This window comes from Ipomoea triloba, chromosome 12, assembly GCF_003576645.1.
Source record: "Ipomoea triloba cultivar NCNSP0323 chromosome 12, ASM357664v1".
Classification (NCBI taxonomy): Eukaryota; Viridiplantae; Streptophyta; class Magnoliopsida; order Solanales; family Convolvulaceae; genus Ipomoea; species Ipomoea triloba.
The window spans coordinates 4,945,137-4,967,855 of NC_044927.1; the positions used below are offsets into that span (position 1 = coordinate 4,945,137).

The 22,719-nt window shown below is 34.9% G+C and overlaps 3 protein-coding genes across 3 annotated transcripts; all 3 read right to left on the reverse strand.

Moving 5' to 3' along the window:
• Positions 1 to 1,091: 1,091 nt before the first annotated feature.
• On the reverse strand, positions 1,092 to 4,061 carry LOC116000027 (probable mitochondrial saccharopine dehydrogenase-like oxidoreductase At5g39410). Its single transcript, XM_031240019.1, has 2 exons — positions 3,314 to 4,061; positions 1,092 to 2,164 (listed from the first exon to the last, which is right to left on the reverse strand). The coding sequence occupies exons 1-2, from the start codon at positions 3,974 to 3,976 to the stop codon at positions 1,466 to 1,468; spliced, it is 1,362 nt and encodes a 453-aa protein (XP_031095879.1). The 5' UTR covers positions 3,977 to 4,061; the 3' UTR covers positions 1,092 to 1,465.
• Positions 4,062 to 13,529: 9,468 nt separating this feature from the next.
• Positions 13,530 to 15,599, reverse strand: LOC115998283 (probable mitochondrial saccharopine dehydrogenase-like oxidoreductase At5g39410). The gene is made up of 2 exons (XM_031237810.1): positions 14,813 to 15,599; positions 13,530 to 14,331 (listed from the first exon to the last, which is right to left on the reverse strand). Exons 1-2 carry the CDS (start codon positions 15,470 to 15,472, stop codon positions 13,648 to 13,650), a joined length of 1,344 nt encoding a protein of 447 aa, XP_031093670.1. The 5' UTR covers positions 15,473 to 15,599; the 3' UTR covers positions 13,530 to 13,647.
• A 1,852-nt stretch (positions 15,600 to 17,451) lies between these two features.
• LOC115998427 (UPF0301 protein Mfla_2099) lies at positions 17,452 to 18,651 on the reverse strand. Its single transcript, XM_031238008.1, has 2 exons — positions 18,450 to 18,651; positions 17,452 to 18,368 (listed from the first exon to the last, which is right to left on the reverse strand). The coding sequence occupies exons 1-2, from the start codon at positions 18,595 to 18,597 to the stop codon at positions 17,644 to 17,646; spliced, it is 873 nt and encodes a 290-aa protein (XP_031093868.1). The 5' UTR covers positions 18,598 to 18,651; the 3' UTR covers positions 17,452 to 17,643.
• Between the last annotated feature and the right edge of the window lie 4,068 nt (positions 18,652 to 22,719).

The following is a 22,719-nucleotide window of genomic DNA, read 5'->3' on the forward strand; positions in this document are numbered from 1 at the left end:
ATCCAATTGGATCTAGGAAGTCATATGTGGTCTTTGATGTCAAACCAAATTCGTTATAAAGACCCCTATTCAAAAATACTACCAATCAAATATATTACTAATATAATAGTTATGATAATGAAATTAAAAATACTATGAACAAATAATAGTAAAGAACTTATTACCTTATAAAGAATTGAATACATGAAATATCCAAAGTCTCCACATTTAAGAAACGTATGATCTCCAACTTCTCAAGAATCAAAATGTAAGTCATAATCAACGTTACCCACAATACCACGGGGCATATGCATCACAAGATTTTGTTTAAGATTATTGCAAACAATTTTATATACCTTTGTACATAGAGTACTCAAAGAAGTTGGATCAACTATAGTCAAATCAACATAAGATTGTTGCACAACGGATAGATAAGTCAATTTGTACTTTCCTCTTAATTGTTCAATATAAGTAACACTTACAATTTTTAAAAAGTAAATTAAATACTATTAGGGTGATGCAAATAGAGTTTCCCTTATTTGTATTATCATTATCATTGTGTAGGAGTATTTTAATCTTTATTATACTCATTATTTTCTACCATTTTAATTTTCAAACTCCAACCAAATAACAAAATCAATATTCATAATAATTTCCGATACGGCGACTCATGTAGGCATGTAGCTGTTCATCCATTGCGTAGATTCAAAGCATGCAGTGTTTCAAATATGTATGTTCTGTAAGCCGAGGTTTAACAACCTAACATTGATCTAATCTTGAAAACTATCTTATATTATATTGAAATATTCACCTTGAACAAGGGTAAAGAATTGGACCGGACAAGCGAAATCGTAATGCACCACTCACGCCATATGCTAATCAAATCGTAATTTACCACCTGTCCGCCCAGCTATACTCCGAACCTATAAAAATAAATAACTTGATAATGGCTGACACACAATATGATAGTTACAGGTGTAGAAAGTGCCAACTACATGTACAAAATATGTCAACTACAACTACAAATACAGAATAATTGGTGACACATAATATGATAGCTACAGGTACAGAAAGTGTCAATTACAAGCACAGAATGTGTCAAATACAGGTACAGAGTCTGAACATTATTTTTGGACCAGGGTCTACAATGCAAGGTAGACCTTGGTCCATGGTATAATTTTCCATATTTCATTGACGGTTTGAATTTTAGACCAGGGTCTACAATGCAAGATAGACCTTCACCTCAAGCATATCTATACTCCGAACCTATAAAAATTTAGAAAGATAAATCATGGTGACTCAACTACTAAATAAAAATTAGACTTTTGTTCACTACGCACAAAGAACCAACCCCGTCTAACGGTATTATTTGCAAACCCGAGCCAAAAACACAGACATCTATAGTACTTCAAAGTTCAAATTAAGAATATCAAATACGCCCGCAAGAACAATAAATTAAAAGAAAAAAAAAACATTTGTAGTAGGACTAGATTTTCTTTGGGAAAGTTTCTTTTGAAATGACATCAAAAGATATTCCATTCTGTTGGAGTCGTTGTTGAAGATCTGTGTGACCAAATATAATTCCAGCAGGAAAAACACCGCCTTTAGGCAAGTCATGACGCTGGTTCAACAGCACAAGAGCCGATTGAATTAGAGTGATGGGAGTTGCCGAATAGCCTATCTCAGGTCCCGTTACTCTCGTAATAATTTTCATATCGGGTTTCATGCTCCCTTTTGATGCAAGAAGAGAGGCGTCGCTATATCCATGCCCAATACACCACCGTTTGAAAGAAGCACTAGCCACCTCTTCCTCGGTTGGACCACCATTACTGAACAATCCAAGGCTAAACACAGGACGAAATCTCATGAGCAGCCACCTTCCAATACAAAATCTACCAAGGAGCCCTATCCACATCCCTATTATTATGTAACGAATTACACCCAGAAAAGATTTTGATGTCCAATTTGTAGCAAAGTGGGCTGGTTTCATTGTAGACCAGAATGCTTGTCTCTTTTCAATTTGTTGAGCACTTCCATTAACGCCTGGTGCACCCTTGGGATTTTCAGTCAAAAACCCAAGTGTTCTCTGGACAGCAGGGACTTCCAATGATGGAAACATCACAGCCCAAAGCCCAATCTCCTTTTTGTACTCCAAAATTTTTCCTTTGGGAGGAGGGCCAGGAATCTGACATTACAAGAATAAAAGTATTAGAGTCTCCTTATCAATGCATATCTGAGGAATATAGGAACAGTAGCATCCTACGTGGAGGGGAGAGAAGTTGAAAAGAGAAGGAATGGCATTCATCTGCAAAATATGGGATATTGGAATAGTGCAAAAGGAAGAAATGGAAGACTACTGCTGTGGGCTAAACTCTGGCGCGTGCACGAGTCTTCTTTTTTTTTTTTTTTTTTTTTTTTATAAATCATATTTTTTTTTCTTCCTCATTTTCTATTTCCTAATCACACTTACAAAAACTCATCAATAACGGTAAAAAAAATTCCATTGATAAGGATGTTCTTAGGCCCTCCTTAATAGTGGGGTTTTTATTGTGATTTTTAAAAAGTATGATTAGAAAAGAGAGATGGTAGAAAAGATAAAAAAAGAAACAAATAAAACGAACAAAGTCTTATGTGACTTCACACGGACATAACAAGCAACCAATATCAGTCATGTGGGCCCAATTTATTGCTAAACCCCCTCATTTGTAGGAGGGTCTGCCCTTGTCTCTCTCTACTCTTTCTCTCTTTTAAGTTGGACTAACTTTTCTTAAAATCTTTGAAAATGAGACTAATAGGGATGACCTTATTAGAATCAAGAATTTACTACGATAAAAAATAATAATTTATACTAAATGTAATTTTATTCTTTTATATCATTGCACACATATTTTCTATAGATAATGTGCTGGATTTGTCCATCATTTGTCTTCGCTTAATAATTTTTTCTCCTAACATATCAATCTTAACTAGTCTTAGATATCACATGTTAGGATTAAGCGTACCGCTAAAAACTGTAACTCACAGTGAAAACTTAACTTTATTTTCATGCACCCCACACACATTTTCGAGAGACGAGCATTAAACTTGATCCTTCACTAACCTTCACTTAACAATTTCCCTAACTACCGATTACTAGATTGGCCTAATCTAACAATTTCCCTAATTACGAGTTTTTCACCGGTCTTCACCTAATAATAATTTCCCTAACTACTGATTACTGGATTGACCTTTCACCCACCTCCGCCTAACCAGCAGCAACTACATTACGGGTATATGAAAAACGATAGCAAATTACAAATAGAAAGGAGAGATGTAAAAAAGGATTATTACGTACCACGGGGTGTGCCCGTGCAGGTTTGGAACGACGGAGCTGCTGCAAATTGTCCTCGTTAGCCACATCGTGAACCAAGGAATCGAAGCTCGTTTGGTTGAACACAACCCTTTTGTCAGATTCCAAACTCAGGTACGCCTCAACACGGTTAGGAGCCGCCGGCGAAACCCACTGTCGAGAATTAAACATCAAGGCCAATTCAGCCACAAGCGCATCATACCCACAAGCACAAACCACCAAAGAACTATTCGCCGCAGCTTTCTCCTGGTAACACGCTTCAATCCTCTCCGGAAACTCCACTTCACCGGTAATGTCCAAGTAATCGCACCCCGCATCGACACAAGCCGCCACGACGGGCTCGCCATACAGGTGGAAAGGCCCCGCGCAATTGAGAACGATCTTTGCCCGCGAGGCGATCCGGCGGAGGGAAGAGCGGTCGTCGGCAGTGATATCGGCGGTGAGGATAGCGATTTGCGGCGGCGGCGGGTTAGGATGGGAGGCCCATTCAAGAGCCTGAGCTACTTTGGACGGATTTCGACCCACCAAAGCTAGGGATTTCAATGGAGAAGATGGTGCGTTTAAGAACTTAAGTGCCTCACGTATAACATACTTGCCTGTGAAACCAGAGGCTCCGAAGATTACAATGTCGTAACGTTGATCTTCCATTGTATTGGTAATCAAACTTCAAACCTTTCTTGAATTGAAGTTCCCTCTCTTTTTTCGTAAGCCGAAAAACATTGATGAGACTAGATACAAGAACGTGCTATATATTTAGAACACCACAATAATAAATAATAACTTCCATTATTATATTGGTGGTGTGCTATTTCATTAGAACGTGGGGGTTTGACGAGCTAAGTCCAAGATATGGGAGTGAATGAGGCAGCGAAATTGAAAAGCACCACTACTCATCACGCCGTACGACAACGAAAAATAGGTTCTGGAAACAAGTGCAGCCTCCATGTTCAATAAAGGGGAATGGATGGAAATGAATAGATTATATTCTACTCCACCGTTTTCACGTTTAGTAACAATTAAATAATTAAATGCAACTTCTTTGGAATAGATATCACAACGTACTTATATTGACATTATATATATATATAGAGAGGGGATTGTATGAGAACAAGTTCATAGGAAAAAATTAAGAACTAATCATAATCTTACATTTGAAAATATTGAAGGCATCAGATCAGATTTTTTAAAAAATATGATAGCAGTTTCGTAATTATTATCAATTTTACTATGCAAACTTGTATACTAAAATCTGTTACTTAGTATTAACGATTTGCACATTTAATTAGCTTTGAGATTTTGCATATTTAGTATTAAAGTTTGCACTTCCAAAAATGCAAAAATACATTATTGTAATTAGGTCTTTGATTTTAGAGTTAACTGAGTTTTTTATTTTATTTGGTCAAGTGCTTCACTTTTTATTGCTTATAGTCTAACATTTATAGTTTAGATTTAAAATTTAGCTTTTTGTTGATTTTATAGAATTTACCATATTTAGTTGTTAAAAATTGTATATATATTAAATGTTAAAGTTTGCACAACGTCTTTAGTGTTAAAGTTGATAATTAAAAAATTGTCACCGCGTCTTTTTTAAAAAATTTGATTAGATCCGTCAAATTTTTACAGATATATATATATATATATATATATATATATATTCTATATTGAATGCAGGATATGTAGACATCGTAGTGTCGTAATGCATCACATGTCTACATCCTGAGTCCCGACACATGGCTCCGTGCATGCATGAAAAACATCTTCCTAGCCACCTCTGAAACTTTTCTAGAATCTAGAGTCAAGGTTTTTTTTTTTTTTTTTTTTTTAACATTTTAGAGTCAAGTTTGGGCCAATGCGATTCACTCTTAAATAGTATATGACGTATATGTGAGAATTTATGAGAAAAATTATATTTTTACGAGGGAGAAATAATGTGAAATAAACTCAATATTATTTTATGAGATTTAAGTTTATCATAAATTGATAAATGTGTGAAATAAGATAGAAAATAGTAATTTTATTATATACGCAACGTTAGATTTAAAAGAGTATGTATTAATGACCCTAGTGCTGAAGATTAAAGTAAGGAGCATGCATGCACCATCAGACCAGCAGGGATGTAGTGAACAAATAATGATGTCTAAGAGGCAGATATAGATGCCTACTTATAGTGTAAAAACTCTTCTCGTAACTTGACAAGTGTGTGATTCTAATTTGTCCTTCATATTTATCATCCATGTCTCTACCAAAGACTTTGTGGTCTAGTGGCACCCGATTTACACTCTTACATGAAAGGGAGTGGGTTTGAGCCTCAGTGGAGGCAACTGTTGATTCTTTGTGCTCCAGTAGAACAACGTTGTTAATTTTATGTGTTAAAATAATGTACATTAAGTGTTAAGAATAATGAAACTTCTGGAGTAAAATAATGTACTTTATGAGTTAGAATAATGTACATTATGAGTTATAAAAATGTATGTTACAGTGAGTCGCGTGAAGAAAAAAAATAGGCAAAAGGGTCAAATAGGCCCATGTACTACCATTGATTGTTCATCTAGCACCATGAACTAAAATATGGTCCATCTAGGCCATTATACTCTTAATAATTTTTCATCTAGCATTTTTAGCCTATTTCTAACAAGTTACACATCTAATTTGATGACATGGAAAAATAAAATTAGAAAAAAAATGATGACATGTTATTTATGTGGATGTTTTGGATGATTTTACCCTATTTCATTAATGAAGAAAATGATTTCTTGCAATGAAATATGGTACAAATCAAAGTTGTTATATAATGTTTTAACTACAGTGTACTGCACTACTGTGTATGTATAGTGGGGTATTCAAAATTGTTCGGCAATGAAATTCCATGAAAATCGATATATGAAAATTAAATATAATAACTTAAGATATTGTATTGGGTAAATTTTATTTTATTTTAAAAATAAATTAATATTTTTGGATTTTTGGATAATTGAATAACTTAAGATATTGTATTGGGTAAATTTTATTATTTTTTAAAAAATAATTTAATTTTCATATATCGATTTTAATGGAATCTCATTGTTGAACGACTTTGAATAGCCCACTATACATACACAGTACACTGTAGTTGAAACTTTATATAGCAACTTTGATCTCTGCCCTATTTCATTGCAAGAAATCATCCAAAAATACAATATCTTAAGTTATTCAATTATCCAAAAATCCAAAAATATTAATTTATTTTTAAAATAAAATAAAATTTACCCAATACAATATCTTAAGTTATTATAAAAATAATTTAATTTTCATATATCGATTTCCATGAAATCTCATTGTCGAACGACAGTGAATACCCTGCTATACATACACTGTAGTTAAAACTTGAACTAATATCATTTTTGGTCCCACGACTTTTGAGGTCTTATCACTTTTGGTGCACAACTTTAAAATTTTTCAATTTTGGTACCTAACTTTGTTATTTTTATCAGTTTTGGTCCTTCCGGCCAAATTGATGGCAAAATGTTGTAGAATTTTATATTTTAAGTACAAAATCATTATCCCAAAGAAAGATCTTCAATATCTAAACAAAAGAAAAATCATATTAAGAGAAAAATAAGGATTTGTCAATCGTCGATACTATAAATCCCATAGATCTCTATCTAGTTTCTGTCTGTCTTCCCTATTATTTGCGCCGATAAAACACCTATAAATATGATTTTACAGTGATTTTGTTTAGATAATGAAGACGTTTCATTGAGATGGCGATTTTACCCTTAAAATATAAAAGTCGACAACATTTCACCATCAATTTGGCCGGAAGGACCAAAACTGATAAAAATTATAAAGTTAGGGACCAAAATTGAAAATATTTAAAGTTGTGCACCAAAATTGATAAAACTCAAAAGTCGTGGGACCAAAAGTGATATTAATTCTTAAAACTTTATATAGCAATTTTGATTTCTNAATTAAATATAATAACTTAAGATATTGTATTGGGTAAATTTTATTATTTTTTAAAAAATAATTTAATTTTCATATATCGATTTTAATGGAATCTCATTGTTGAACGACTTTGAATAGCCCACTATACATACACAGTACACTGTAGTTGAAACTTTATATAGCAACTTTGATCTCTGCCCTATTTCATTGCAAGAAATCATCCAAAAATACAATATCTTAAGTTATTCAATTATCCAAAAATCCAAAAATATTAATTTATTTTTAAAATAAAATAAAATTTACCCAATACAATATCTTAAGTTATTATAAAAATAATTTAATTTTCATATATCGATTTCCATGAAATCTCATTGTCGAACGACAGTGAATACCCTGCTATACATACACTGTAGTTAAAACTTGAACTAATATCATTTTTGGTCCCACGACTTTTGAGGTCTTATCACTTTTGGTGCACAACTTTAAAATTTTTCAATTTTGGTACCTAACTTTGTTATTTTTATCAGTTTTGGTCCTTCCGGCCAAATTGATGGCAAAATGTTGTAGAATTTTATATTTTAAGTACAAAATCATTATCCCAAAGAAAGATCTTCAATATCTAAACAAAAGAAAAATCATATTAAGAGAAAAATAAGGATTTGTCAATCGTCGATACTATAAATCCCATAGATCTCTATCTAGTTTCTGTCTGTCTTCCCTATTATTTGCGCCGATAAAACACCTATAAATATGATTTTACAGTGATTTTGTTTAGATAATGAAGACGTTTCATTGAGATGGCGATTTTACCCTTAAAATATAAAAGTCGACAACATTTCACCATCAATTTGGCCGGAAGGACCAAAACTGATAAAAATTATAAAGTTAGGGACCAAAATTGAAAATATTTAAAGTTGTGCACCAAAATTGATAAAACTCAAAAGTCGTGGGACCAAAAGTGATATTAATTCTTAAAACTTTATATAGCAATNAGTCGTGGGACCAAAAGTGATATTAATTCTTAAAACTTTATATAGCAATTTTGATTTCTACCTTATTTCATTGCAAGAAATTATTTTCTTCATTAATGAAATAGGATAGAAATCATCCAAAACATTCACATAAATAACATGTCATCATTTTTTCTAATTTTATTTTTCCATGTCATCAAATAAGATGAGTAACTTATTAGAAATAGGCTAAAAATGCTAGATGAAAAATTATTAAGAGTATAATGGCCTAGATGGACCATATTTTAGTTCATGGTGCTAGATGAACAATCAATTAGTACATGGGCCTATTTGACCCTTTTGCCAAAAAAATACGCAAAATGACGTACGTCTTTTTTTTTTATCGTGGTCCACGCAATAACTATTCAGTTTATATCTCATGGATCAAGGTCCACTTTGCAATGTGGACTCAGGTCCATGTTCACACTTTTAGAACTCTATGTTCACAATTTTTGAACTCTATATTTACAATTACAAAACTCTATGTTCACAATTTTACAACTCTATGTTCACAATTTTACAACTCTATATTCAACCGTATAACACAATTTTTGAATCTATATAACAAAATTTTTAATATAAAGTTCAAAAATTGTGAATATTGAATAATGTAATTTTTTAGAGTCAATTCCTTTTTTGGTCCTAGACTTATAGTGGCAAAGACAATTTTAGTCCTCCATAAAAAATTTTACCATTTTTTGGACAGACTTATTGTAACGAGGACAATTTTGGTCCTCCGACTATTATCTCGTTAGTTGACCGTCTACATGAGGGGCATTTGTGTCAATTCAGCTTATTCTCCTTCAAAACAACTTCACTGTATGTCTCTTTCATTCAACTAACATAATCTATCATATGCATAATTTAAAACACTGACTCAAAATTTAAGCTGTCAATTCCCCAATAAACCAAAATTTAGTCACCTTTTCTCCTGAAAGAGCATCCCTCAGTCTGGTAGTTCCCACACACCACAACTGTCTTGGAGTGACTTAAAGCAGCCTTGGCACTTGACATCCATGGAGAAAGAGTTGGGAGACTACACGAGACGCTTGAGCTTTTGCTTCTTCTTCTCGAGCTCGGCAGAAGGGTTCAACAAATCGATGGCGTTCGATAGAACCATTGTGTTGATGAACGAAATCCCTAGAACGCAAGCTAAGGATAAGTTAAAGTTCCGCTAGCCGGTGGGTCTGGAATTCGAGTTCCTGGGGAGAGGAATATTCCGGTGATGGCAGCGGCGGCGGCAGAGAACAAAATACAACGGCACTTTCTCGAACTCAATCCATTGCCAAAACCCTCCATATCCATCTTCCTCACCCACAATTCCCACCCAAATTCTTTCAATCAAAATTTCGATGCATCAATTTCAACCCTAGCCTTTGCAATGTTCGGCCATGTTATTCGATCTGTCACCGAATATAAAGCAAATACCCTGCCCACCGGCGCGCANAGTCGTGGGACCAAAAGTGATATTAATTCTTAAAACTTTATATAGCAATTTTGATTTCTACCTTATTTCATTGCAAGAAATTATTTTCTTCATTAATGAAATAGGATAGAAATCATCCAAAACATTCACATAAATAACATGTCATCATTTTTTCTAATTTTATTTTTCCATGTCATCAAATAAGATGAGTAACTTATTAGAAATAGGCTAAAAATGCTAGATGAAAAATTATTAAGAGTATAATGGCCTAGATGGACCATATTTTAGTTCATGGTGCTAGATGAACAATCAATTAGTACATGGGCCTATTTGACCCTTTTGCCAAAAAAATACGCAAAATGACGTACGTCTTTTTTTTTTATCGTGGTCCACGCAATAACTATTCAGTTTATATCTCATGGATCAAGGTCCACTTTGCAATGTGGACTCAGGTCCATGTTCACACTTTTAGAACTCTATGTTCACAATTTTTGAACTCTATATTTACAATTACAAAACTCTATGTTCACAATTTTACAACTCTATGTTCACAATTTTACAACTCTATATTCAACCGTATAACACAATTTTTGAATCTATATAACAAAATTTTTAATATAAAGTTCAAAAATTGTGAATATTGAATAATGTAATTTTTTAGAGTCAATTCCTTTTTTGGTCCTAGACTTATAGTGGCAAAGACAATTTTAGTCCTCCATAAAAAATTTTACCATTTTTTGGACAGACTTATTGTAACGAGGACAATTTTGGTCCTCCGACTATTATCTCGTTAGTTGACCGTCTACATGAGGGGCATTTGTGTCAATTCAGCTTATTCTCCTTCAAAACAACTTCACTGTATGTCTCTTTCATTCAACTAACATAATCTATCATATGCATAATTTAAAACACTGACTCAAAATTTAAGCTGTCAATTCCCCAATAAACCAAAATTTAGTCACCTTTTCTCCTGAAAGAGCATCCCTCAGTCTGGTAGTTCCCACACACCACAACTGTCTTGGAGTGACTTAAAGCAGCCTTGGCACTTGACATCCATGGAGAAAGAGTTGGGAGACTACACGAGACGCTTGAGCTTTTGCTTCTTCTTCTCGAGCTCGGCAGAAGGGTTCAACAAATCGATGGCGTTCGATAGAACCATTGTGTTGATGAACGAAATCCCTAGAACGCAAGCTAAGGATAAGTTAAAGTTCCGCTAGCCGGTGGGTCTGGAATTCGAGTTCCTGGGGAGAGGAATATTCCGGTGATGGCAGCGGCGGCGGCAGAGAACAAAATACAACGGCACTTTCTCGAACTCAATCCATTGCCAAAACCCTCCATATCCATCTTCCTCACCCACAATTCCCACCCAAATTCTTTCAATCAAAATTTCGATGCATCAATTTCAACCCTAGCCTTTGCAATGTTCGGCCATGTTATTCGATCTGTCACCGAATATAAAGCAAATACCCTGCCCACCGGCGCGCAAATACTAGAAATCATTTGAAGATTGAAAAGGTGAAATGGCAAATTAGGCAAATGGCAAATTTCAATTAAAAATTAGAAATCATCCACCGCCTGTGCCAACTCTCCATTCCGGCGACCATCGTGCGAACTAGAGTCGAGCCCCCTCCACCATCACCTGATTTTTTCGTCAAAGTTCTTCTACAATCCTCCCATTCAACGATTCGATCTGCACATCTCCCTCCACGTGAAGAATCAATCAAAGCTTTGCCCAATGACACCTAATGGAAGTCTCGCCTTCGCAACATGCCCAACCAAGGTAAATCTCCTCTCAATCTCTGCTAAATTCTCCCATTCCTCTACTGATATTTTCACAATCGGATCTCCTTGATGTTGAATTTTCGAGATTACCTTCGGATTTCCAGAATCAGATTTCATTTGAAACGCATATGCTCGATTATGGTCTACTGCTTCCCTCTTGATTTCTAGAAATAAATCATCCAGTCAACTATTCTTCCTCACCCACCACATTGAATGACATAAATGCCCCTCACGTAGACGGTCAACTAACGAGATAATAGACGGAGGACCAAAATTGTCCTCGTCACAATGAGTCTGTCCAAAAAATGGCAAATTTTTTTATAGAGGACTAAAATTGTCTTTGCCACTGTAAGTCTAGGACCAAAAAAGGAATTGACTCAATTTTTTATATTGAGATCTAAAATTATAAAAATAAAATTTAAAATTATGAAGATAGAATTTTTAAATTGTAAACATAAAGTTTTAAAATTTTAAACATGGACATGGGTCCACACTTCCATAGCAAGTATTGCCTATTATGTAGGGATGGCAATTGGTCGGGTGTGGATCGGGGAGGGCTACATCCATCACTCGACCCACCTTTCATTTTCTCCACCCACCCCCACCCCCAACCCGCATCCGGTGGACTTTTTTAGAATCCATCCCCACCCCCACCGGGTGCGGGTGCCCACTAGGGTACCCACCACTTATCAACTTATTATTTTTTCAAAAAATAATATCAAAATTACTTACACATAATTAAACAACAAAATTCATTATTTATACTAAAACATAAAATAATAGAAATATTATAATATAATAACTAAATTGTTAATTTTTAAAAATAAATTTAGTTGTTTAGATATAAAAATAGTAAAAAGTTACCCAAAGTTATTGAAACTTTTATAATTAACTATATACTAATACTACTTATTTTACTATTATATATATGTATGCACACATGGTGGGTCGGGTGGGGTGCTATGCGGGTTTTGTGCATAAAACCCGAATCCAACCCAACCCATCACGGGTTTACATTTTTAAGACCCACCCCCGACCCACAACTCACTATCACCCAAAAAAACTCGACCCATGCGGGATGAATTCTGATGGATATCCGCGGGACGGATTGAAATTGTCATCCCTACTATTATGTAATCCTTCTATTCGTTGTCTAAAATACGTCCGATTACCCAGTTATATGGCGGACATTATCCAATAAAACTATCGACACTACTTTTTGTAGTCTCAAACATAAAGGTCTTTTTTTTTGTAGAAAAACATAAAGGTCTTTAATACATCTGTTTTTTTTTTTTTTTTTGAGATTCACACACAGAGACACAAGCTTCAAGTTTATGAATTATCAGTGCAGAAAGTGTAGCCTCTGAATTATTGTTTAATTTCACAAGCAGGGAGACAGTTTTTGATCCATATATTAAATTTTTATCAATTTTCATCCACGATTATTATTTTGGTATCAATTTTTATCCACGACTGTTGTTTTAGTGTCAAAATTTATCGCGCCGGTCAGCAATCAGTTTTTTTTTTTTTTTTTGAAAACCCATCAGTTTAAAACGTGTCGAAATTTAAAATTTGAATTTAAGTCTTAAGATTGATCACAATTCGCATTTCTCCATTGATCAGCTTAAATCCTTTTAAACATGGGTGACTGACACAATGAATTTTGACACTAAAACACTAGTCGTTGATGAAATTTGATACTAAAACAATAGTCGTGGATGAAAATTGATAAAAGTTAAACATATTGACCAAAACTGTCATTTTGCTAATACTCGTGAAACTAAAATTGGTATTTTTGCTCATTTCCATAAAATGGGGACTTCTAACTTAGTGGAGTCAATATCAATTGCCTTCAAAAAGTTTAGGAAAATCAAACCCAGCAGTAATTCTTTCTTTTCCAGAATGGAGCGTAATGGATTACTGGGCATTCATAATGTTAAATGGATCCCTTGATGTGCCCATAAACTAGATATAGCATGGCTTTCGCCTTTCTGTGATTTATATGCAGTATTCGCATTCAAATAATTCCACTTCTCTGTAAAAACATGCATTCACCAACTTCTGTGAAAATCATATCAATAAACACCAAAAATACTGCTAACGGTTTGCAGATATTATTAGCCTGCAGTGGCTTAGAAAAACATTGATGCTTGTCTTAGAGTACAACTAAAGGTGTTTCAGAGAACTTTCTTTGAAATGAAATCGAAAGACATCCCATTCTGTTGGAGCCGTTGTTGGAGATCTGTCGGGCCAAATATAATCCCGGGAGGGAAAACACCCCCTTTAGGCAAGTCACCACGGCGTGTCAAGAGAACGAGGGCACATTGAACTAGAATGATAGGAGTTGTCAAATAGCCAATCTCAGGTCCCATTACTCGGGTAGTAATTTCCGTATCAGGTTTCTTGTCCCCTTGTGATGCGAGAGTAACATCGCTATATCCATGCGAAACGAACCACATTTTGAAGGAAGCACTTGCCACCTCTTCTTCGGTTGGACCCTTCTTCCTGAACCACCCGAGGCTAAACACAAAAGGAAATTTCAAGAGCAGCCATCTCCCAAAGGAAAACTTACCAAACAACCCTATAAACATCCCGACTGTTATGAAACGAACCACACCCAGCAGAGATTTCGACGCTATCTTCACACCAAAGTGAGCTGGTTTCACTACACGCCAGAATGCCTCCCGCTTTTCAATTTGCTCAGGGCTTTCGTCAACACCGGGTATACCTCCAGGATTTTCAGTCAACCATGTAAGAGTTCTCCTAACTACAATCGAATCAGCTGATGGTAACTTCACAGCCCAAACGCCCAACTCTTTTTTGTGCTCCAATGTTGGTCCTTTGGGAGGTGGACCAGGAATCTAACATTAGCATATACAAATCAATTTCAGAAGCAGATACATTTCCAATATATATAATAGGTTTAAACCTAAACTTGAGGCCTGTCATACTACTGACTCTATTACAATATCTGAGCACAAAGGGTCAATATCACATCCTCGAACCCACAACCTAACATTAGTCCCATATGGGAGTGAACTTGGTGCCACTAGACGGACACAGTTCCAATATATATATACAAGAAGGTGAAAAAATTATAGAAAGAGCAAACACAGCTGCACCTCTATTCAAGTAGAATATCAGCTTACAGTATCAATATGAACAATTCAAGACTAGCATCCAATTATGCTCAACTTCATCAATTGATTATGCAATTTTCATTTACTTGGCACAGAATAAAAGTTACCCAAAGAAAAAGTAAATAATTATCATCCATAAGTATAACCAGAGAGCAAAAAGAACAATCAATGCTGAGAAAAATGAGACGGCCCAGAATCATACCGAGGGGCGAGGTCTTCTAGGTCTAGAACGTCGCAGCTCCTGCAATTTGCCGACATTAGCCACGCCATGAACCGCCGACTCGAAGGTTCCAAGGTTTCCAACAACCCTTTTGTCGGACTCCAAACTCAGGTACGCCTCCACACGATTCGGAGCCGCCGGCGAAACCCACTGCCTGGAATTGAACATCACGCCCAATTCGGCCGGAACAGAATCGTACCCACAAGCGGAAATGACCAAAGACCCCTTCCCCGCCGCCTTCTCGTGGTAAGACGCCTCCGTCCTCTCCATAAACTCCGGCTCGCCGCAGATATCAAGGTAATCGCATCCGGCATCGACGCAAGCCGCCACGACCGGGTCGCCATAGAAACGGAAAGGGCCGACGCAATTGAGGATTATCTTGGCCTGGGAGGCGATCCGGTGGAGGGAAGCGGGGTCGGTGATGTCTGCAGTGAGGATTGGAATTTGTGGCGGAGGGTTAGGGTGGGATGCCCATTGGAGAGCTTGGGCTACTTTGGATGGGCTTCGACCTGCCAAAGCGAGGGACTTCAATGGAGAGGAGTGTACATTGAAGAACTTGAGGGCCTCCCGGATAACGTACTTGCCGGTGAAACCAGAGGCTCCGAAGATCACAATGTCGTAAGTTTGCTGAATTCCTTCCATTTTTGTCGCTTCAGTTCAGTGATCAGTACATCGAAGAACGGAAGAGAGGAGTCAGTGGTACGTATATCGATGGATTCGAGACTCAAGTCCAAATATGGTTAGTAAAATATAGGTGGCATCTCGTTGAAAGAGAATCTCAACATATACTAGGCAGTTATGAGATTATACTTAAGTAATATAACTATATAAGTATCATAATATTATATTTGTTATAAATATAATAATGAATATTACTATATACAAATATACAATAGAATAGAGAGAAAGCCAAAAATAATCATAAATCTTAGCCATTAAGACAAACGGTGAGGCAACACAATCGGAAAAGTGAAGACTAAACTGCTAGAGAGACAAAATTTTATTGCCTGAATTATGTGTGTAAAAGCTTAACCATTTTCAAGGTGAAAGGGCCCTATTTATACAAGGGATAAGAGACTACAAATTTGGTAACCCTAATTTACTATAAATATATGTGATCCACTTTCCTTGTTGCCTTTGATCTTATTTCCTTATGCCTCCAGATTTCTTTTACTTACTGTACCCCGCCAAATCCGCTATCGATCTCCTTGAATATGGAAGGTGCTCCGTTGCTTCGCCCGAGTCGGCCTCGTAATCGGTTTGACGCACTGTCCGCCGACCGGCCTTACCAGTCATCCCTTTTGGCCTCTACTAAGTGCAACTCCTCCCTCTACTTGGTCTATTCATCCATCACTGCACAAGTCTTTCCCTTTTGGCCTTCCGTTCGAGTGCGGACCCTTGCCCTCCCAGCTGTTATTCGCCTACCTCCCGATTCCTGCTTAACCTCTGGTAATCCGACCAACTACCCTTAAGTTCCGTGACTCTCTAGTCTACTGCCTATCCCTCCCGTCGGCTATTAGGCTACCTAATTCTCTCAGTCAGTTACCTGGCTGCTTAGACCTCTCAGTCGGCCTTCGATTTACCTAGACTTCTGGGGCGATCATCGATCTGGCTTTCTTGGGCCTTCGCCCGAGCTCCCGCTTTCTACTGACCCCATCTCTCACCCTATTCGACTCCGCACCTTTCCCCCTCTATTAGTCGGCTAGCCCTTCCCTGGTCCGACTAATCAACATCTATTCGATTGGCCATATCTCTCATGCGCCTTATTCGTCTGCCTGCATGCCCGAATGACTAGGTGCGCCTTCTGTCCCATCAGACGCTATATATATTTCATCAAATATTCATTAGCATACTCATTTCTCATTTGTGCAACACAAGCTCTATTGTAATCATATAGGACATTAAGATTTTTGGGATAATACATAGTACAACCATTTTGACCTTGGACCAAACCCCATGACTCCATTGTGAGGACGTTGTCCCTAATGTTTCCACAGTACAAACTATAAAAGTAAAAAAAATTCCTAAACGTTTTTAACTTGTACATAATACAAAAAGTATAGATACCTGAAGCTTTGAGCTTACGGGAGACACTCAATTGGTGGGGAGACACTCAATTGGCTAAAGGGGCAGTAGATTGATCAAGTTCAAGTGGAATCTTGTGATTGATGGCATAAAATTTGATGGTAATTTTTTTTCTTCCTTTGATCTAATTGTTAAAGATATCAAGGAAATAGCTAAGTCTTTTATTAACATTAGCTTTTTATTCGCCAAACGATATACGAACATAGCAGTTCATCTTTTTGATAGGGATGTCATTTTTAGGTCATGTCATATCGAATGGGATATTGTTTAATTCTCTACTTTGTTTGATGTAGTGTTAATTGATAATGCCTAGTTTGGTTTAATGATATTTCTTATTTTTATTAGAAAAAATTATGGATGCACATCATTATCCTAGACTTTCTCTAAATTATATTTTTCTAACTTTAGTTAGAATACATTTTTATATGTCCATTACATTTACATCCGAAATTTACTAGAATCACTTCTCATTTCTTACTCATTTTAATGCCACCCCAATTCTTTGTATTTTGCAAGGCCTCGTTAGTTTGTATAAATGAGATAAAAGCACAGGTACAATGTACATGTAACATCTACATTACAACCAGAATTGAAACATGACAATTGCAATTCTCCATAATGGAGTCATTTACAAAGAACTTAGCTTCCCTGGCCTTTCCGTATATATTATACTATATTATATATAACATGATGAGATTAAGCCTTAAGGTCCTCAAATTCCCCAGATTTTACCATACTTTTCTCCGGCCAATAAGCCCAACAATCGCCTTCCAAAGACCAACACTTCCTATACTAGGTAGCCCAATCACAGCTGGGCTACACGCTGCAATTGTCCAATAACCAGCTCGAATCTCATCTCTCAACTGCTCTCTTTCCCATGCACAATACCCATCAAAGAACCTAAAACTATCCACCCCAACAACGTTTCCATTCACCATTTCTGCAGCACAGCCCACACTCTCTTTAGTCCCATAGTACAATCCTTTCATTACTTGGTTCAAAACCCCACTCTTTCCAACCTCATCTTCCCCTTCTACCAAGAATACCCCTTCTTCCAACGGCCCCCCGAAAAACAAGGGGCGGTTGGAGAACGTGCCGGCCACGTCTAACGCCGAGGATCTCATCTCCTTGATTGACATGAGGGAGGGGCGGTTGAGGATGATCCCTGTGGGGCCCACCGCCCCCAACGACAGTAACAGAATCACGGTCCGTTCGAAGATGTGGACCCCGTCCAGCTTCTCCGTGGCTACCAGCAAGCACCCTTTTTCTGGTTCGTGGATCTTGTGGGCCCATTTGTCGCCGATGCTAATGATCGCCGGCTGATCTTTCGTGCCTTGATCGGCTACGCCTTCTCCGGCCACTAATCTCGCACGAAAAGCTCGCCAATCTCCATCAACCGCACTCGCTCTCTCCTCGTCTTTAGGCGAGGACGATGCTGAATCTCCCAGACAACCTGTTTGGCAGAGCTTATAGCTTATTTTAAACTGCAATGGAGTTTATAAGATCGGAGATTTGGAGGAATTGAAGCACTTACATTTCAGAGACGACGGAGTTGAAGATTTCTTGAAATGGAGATGGGAGAACGGGCGTGTTCTTGTAGAGGAAGGGAATTTTGCTGGGATCAGAGGGAAGGCTTCTGTGGTTTTGGCAAAGGAATTTGAAGAGAGAAAGCAAACCTCCATGAGTGAAGAAGGATTAATGTCGCCCACCTCGACTTGATCCAAGATTGAAATGGACACAATACACTGTCCAAGTAGTATATAAGGAAGTTTATGTTTGCGGTGAGATTGAATGTGCACCACAAGTTACATGCAGTATGGGCCAATGGATATGACTTTCCACGTCAGAAAAGTAGAGGAGGAACTGAAAAATTGCAGCCCAACCGGTCCCACATTTCGGTCCAACAGGATTATGAAAGGATAAATTATGGTGTCCCAAATTTAAAAAAAAAAAAAAAACTATATTTTTACTCACTATGCACAAAAAAACTTCTCTCATTTTGAGATATTGTTCTTACATTATTACTAATGAGACTTAATTCTTATTTGATGTGATAAATTTCACTTCTTGTAATCAGTTGAGCTGTTGATGCGAATCGATGTTGAAATATAGTTGGCGGAGAAAGAAGTTGAAATGGCTAAGGCTACACATATGGTAGCTGGCAAAGCTTGGAGCTTTTGTGCTTTATTCATGATGTGTCAATACTTCAACCACTGAAAATACGGATATATTTTATTAAGGCATTTTACCTTTTTCCCTTAAAACTCAATAAAGTCAGTGGGATATCCTCAGGTTCCAACGCGTATTGATCGATGCCTTAACAAATTAATTATATAAAATTATATTCCATACCAAAATGAGTACCTTGAAATTTTATATGAGAAAATTTTATTTTTAATCCTTCGAGTATTTCTAATTAACTATTTGTCTCTAACTTTGTCATTCTAATATATCTACTATTTTTTTTTAATAAGTGGCCGTTTTAATTTCTAAAACAACAAAATTATTAAATTTCGTTAGGATTTACTTAATACATATGTATTTTAATAATCTCTTGTATTTCTTATTTATAATCCAGCTTCAATTTTGTATTTTATATACAAAATATTGAATTTAATTTTAATATAGTTGTGTGAGGTGGAAAATATAAACGGTGTACCACAATTGAAGATCATATAAAAATATTGAAAATCAGATAAACAGTTAGAGAAAAATATTACCAATTTTTTGTTTTAAAGATGAAATACTGAAACTAAAGAATTTATAAAAAAATATTAATAAGATATTCATATATTAAGTAAAGCTCTAACATAATTTAATGATTTTGTTACTTCAAGACTAAAACTTTAATTTGTTTGAAAAGAAAGTAAAGTATTTTTTGTTTTTGTTTGGACTAAATGACTAGTAGAAAATAATTAAGGGGCTAAAAACTAATTTTTCCATTTATATGTGAAGGTAGGTAGAATATGAAATGTAATAATTATACTAGCAAATGTAATATTAAATCATGAATAAAATATTTATTACTTATATGAGAAAATGTAATACTTTTGATAAAAAATATAATACTTTTGATAAAAAAAAAAGTAATACTATATATATATATATATATATATTCTACCATTATTGACTAAATGTCTGTTTGGAAATCTGAAAAATGACTTCCATAAGTAATTTTTTAAATTTTCTTGTGTTTAATTTAGGTATTCAAGGAATTACGAAAAAATGTCTAATTTGGCGAAAACTATCTTACTAGATTTTTAGTTAGAAGACATTTTCCTAATTATTTTTTTCCATGTTTATCTTCTATTTCATTTCTTATATAGTTTTTGAATTATTATTACCATTACTACCACCACAACCACTAACACCACCACCTAGTGTTGCAAAAATCTTACTTAGGCGCTAGCCGATCGCCTAGCGTATCACAATAATCGGCGGTTTAGGAGGCCGACTATGCCGCTTAGGCACTGACCGCCAAGGCGTCCTAAGCGTCAACTAGGCATCATAGGCACTGACTAGGCCGCCTAGTTAATCAATTAGCTTTTTTTTTTTTATGTAAAAAAAAAAAAAAAGAAGAAGAAGAAGAAGAGGTTATTTCACTCAAACGACATCGTTTTGAGTGAAATAGCTCCAAATTGTTCGAACTTTATATGTTTTTAAGTTAATATTTAATATGTTAGAATTAACTATTAAAGTATTAAATAGTTTATAATTATTAGTCTTAAAAATTTAAACAAATTAAAAAAATACACGGGTGTCAATTAATATCCGCCTAGCGATTTTTCAACCATGCCACCATCACCACCAACGCCGCCACCACTATCACCACTACCACACCACCACACTCACCGCCACTACCACCATCACGACTACCACACCATCACACCCATCACCACCACCACCATACCACCAGCACTACCACTTATTATTATTACTAGTTTTATACGCGCATTGCGCGAATGGGTTAATGCCCAATGTTTATATTTAAATAAATATTTGAAAGTATATCAATGCAAGATTATATAGGAGAAGTTTATACATGGGTAATTGAATGTCAAATTTTTTTTTATTTAAATATCTAACTCAAAGTATATGAATCCAGGATAATATAGAAAATTCATTATAATTATTACTAAAATAAATGTTTGCAACCTTGTAATATCGATAGTCTAAATATTTGGTCTAAAAATGATAGTCTAAATAAATAGTACTTTTTGTTTGAATTTTTCTAAGTGTTCTTAATTCTCTTTTGAGTAACATTGTCATTGTCTTCATCTTTACTATTTGTTCTCTTTCTTTTTGTTGATAGTGTGTTATTTGCAATTCGGTTATTGTTGGTAGCATAGATGACAACGTCATGCAATGAGATTATGATATAGGAGCTATGGACTTTCCTTTAGGTGTTCTGCTTGGGGTTCATTTGGTTCAACCATTATTGTTGAATGAGTTATTGTGGATAAATAAATCCCTAGTTTAAGAAAAAATGATTAAATAAATTAATAAAAATTTAAAAATTTAAAATATTTTGTATTCCAAAGATATTAAAAGGTAGTTTTTCGCTTCAATTTGCTGGGTAATGGGTTATTTGAGTACTTTCATTGTCAACAAATCCCCCAAGTAGTTAATATGATTGGTTTCAAACTATTCTTTTTTTTTTCATGGTATTAAAGAAATACATATGTATTATTTTTTGGTGTAACTACTAATTATTTAATTCAATAAGAGTAAAATAGAGTGATTCCGCTTCAATTTGTTGGGTTATTTGAGTACTCTCTTTGTCAACCAATCCCCAAGTAGTTAATATAATTAGCTTCAAATTTTTTTTTTTTTAAATTTCATAGTATTAATAAAATATTTGGTAAATAAATAAATAACATTATTTTGTACTATAACTTTGATATTTAATTACAAGATATTGTAAAAATAAGATAATGGACAATGTAATGAATATTAATTGATAAATTTGAATGTAAAGAATCTTTGCATGAGAGAAAATAAAGAAAATTTAGCTAATGTAATTATTTCTCTTATTTAATTTAATTTTTTTATAATGAATAATTTTTTCAAATAAATGTATTGTAGACACATAATTTTAAATTAAAGAAATACATATATATCATTTTTTGTTGTAGTTACTAATTTATTTAATTTAATAAGAGTAAAATAGAGTATACAACTTAATTATGTCAAATTTGATTGAGATGAGGCTCGAACCTAAGACTTTTTTTTATAGAAATTAATGGGTAAGTTAAAAGTTAACGGAATATTAACGGAGAAGAGAATATTTAACGGAAAACTTAACGGATAATCATAAAAGTAAGGTTAAATTAGGTAATCTCTATTAATAATATTAATCTGAATTATCTTAACCATCTATTTGATTAAATAATTCATCTTAACCATCCATTTGATTAAATAATTTGACCGCCATTTTTTCTACCCATTTTAGGTCTAACTCTCTTTGGCTCTTATTAGTATAGTAGATAGATTATGATTATTATTATTACTAGTATTTTCGCCCGTGCGTTGCACGGAATGGATTTGTTATAATATTTAAAGAATATTTGGATCAATATACAATTATATATATTATAACATCGAATATTATATAGCGCAATTGATGAAATTGATTGGATCGATTATGTTTTCTGATGTTTTCCTTTGAATTAGAACAAATAATTGTCCAATTACTCGGGGGTGGATAAATTTTTTTTATTATATATTGAGATAATAAAAATAAAGATGAAATTATAAAAAATTCTAATATTGAACGTGTACATTTATTTGATTATAAGATTAGT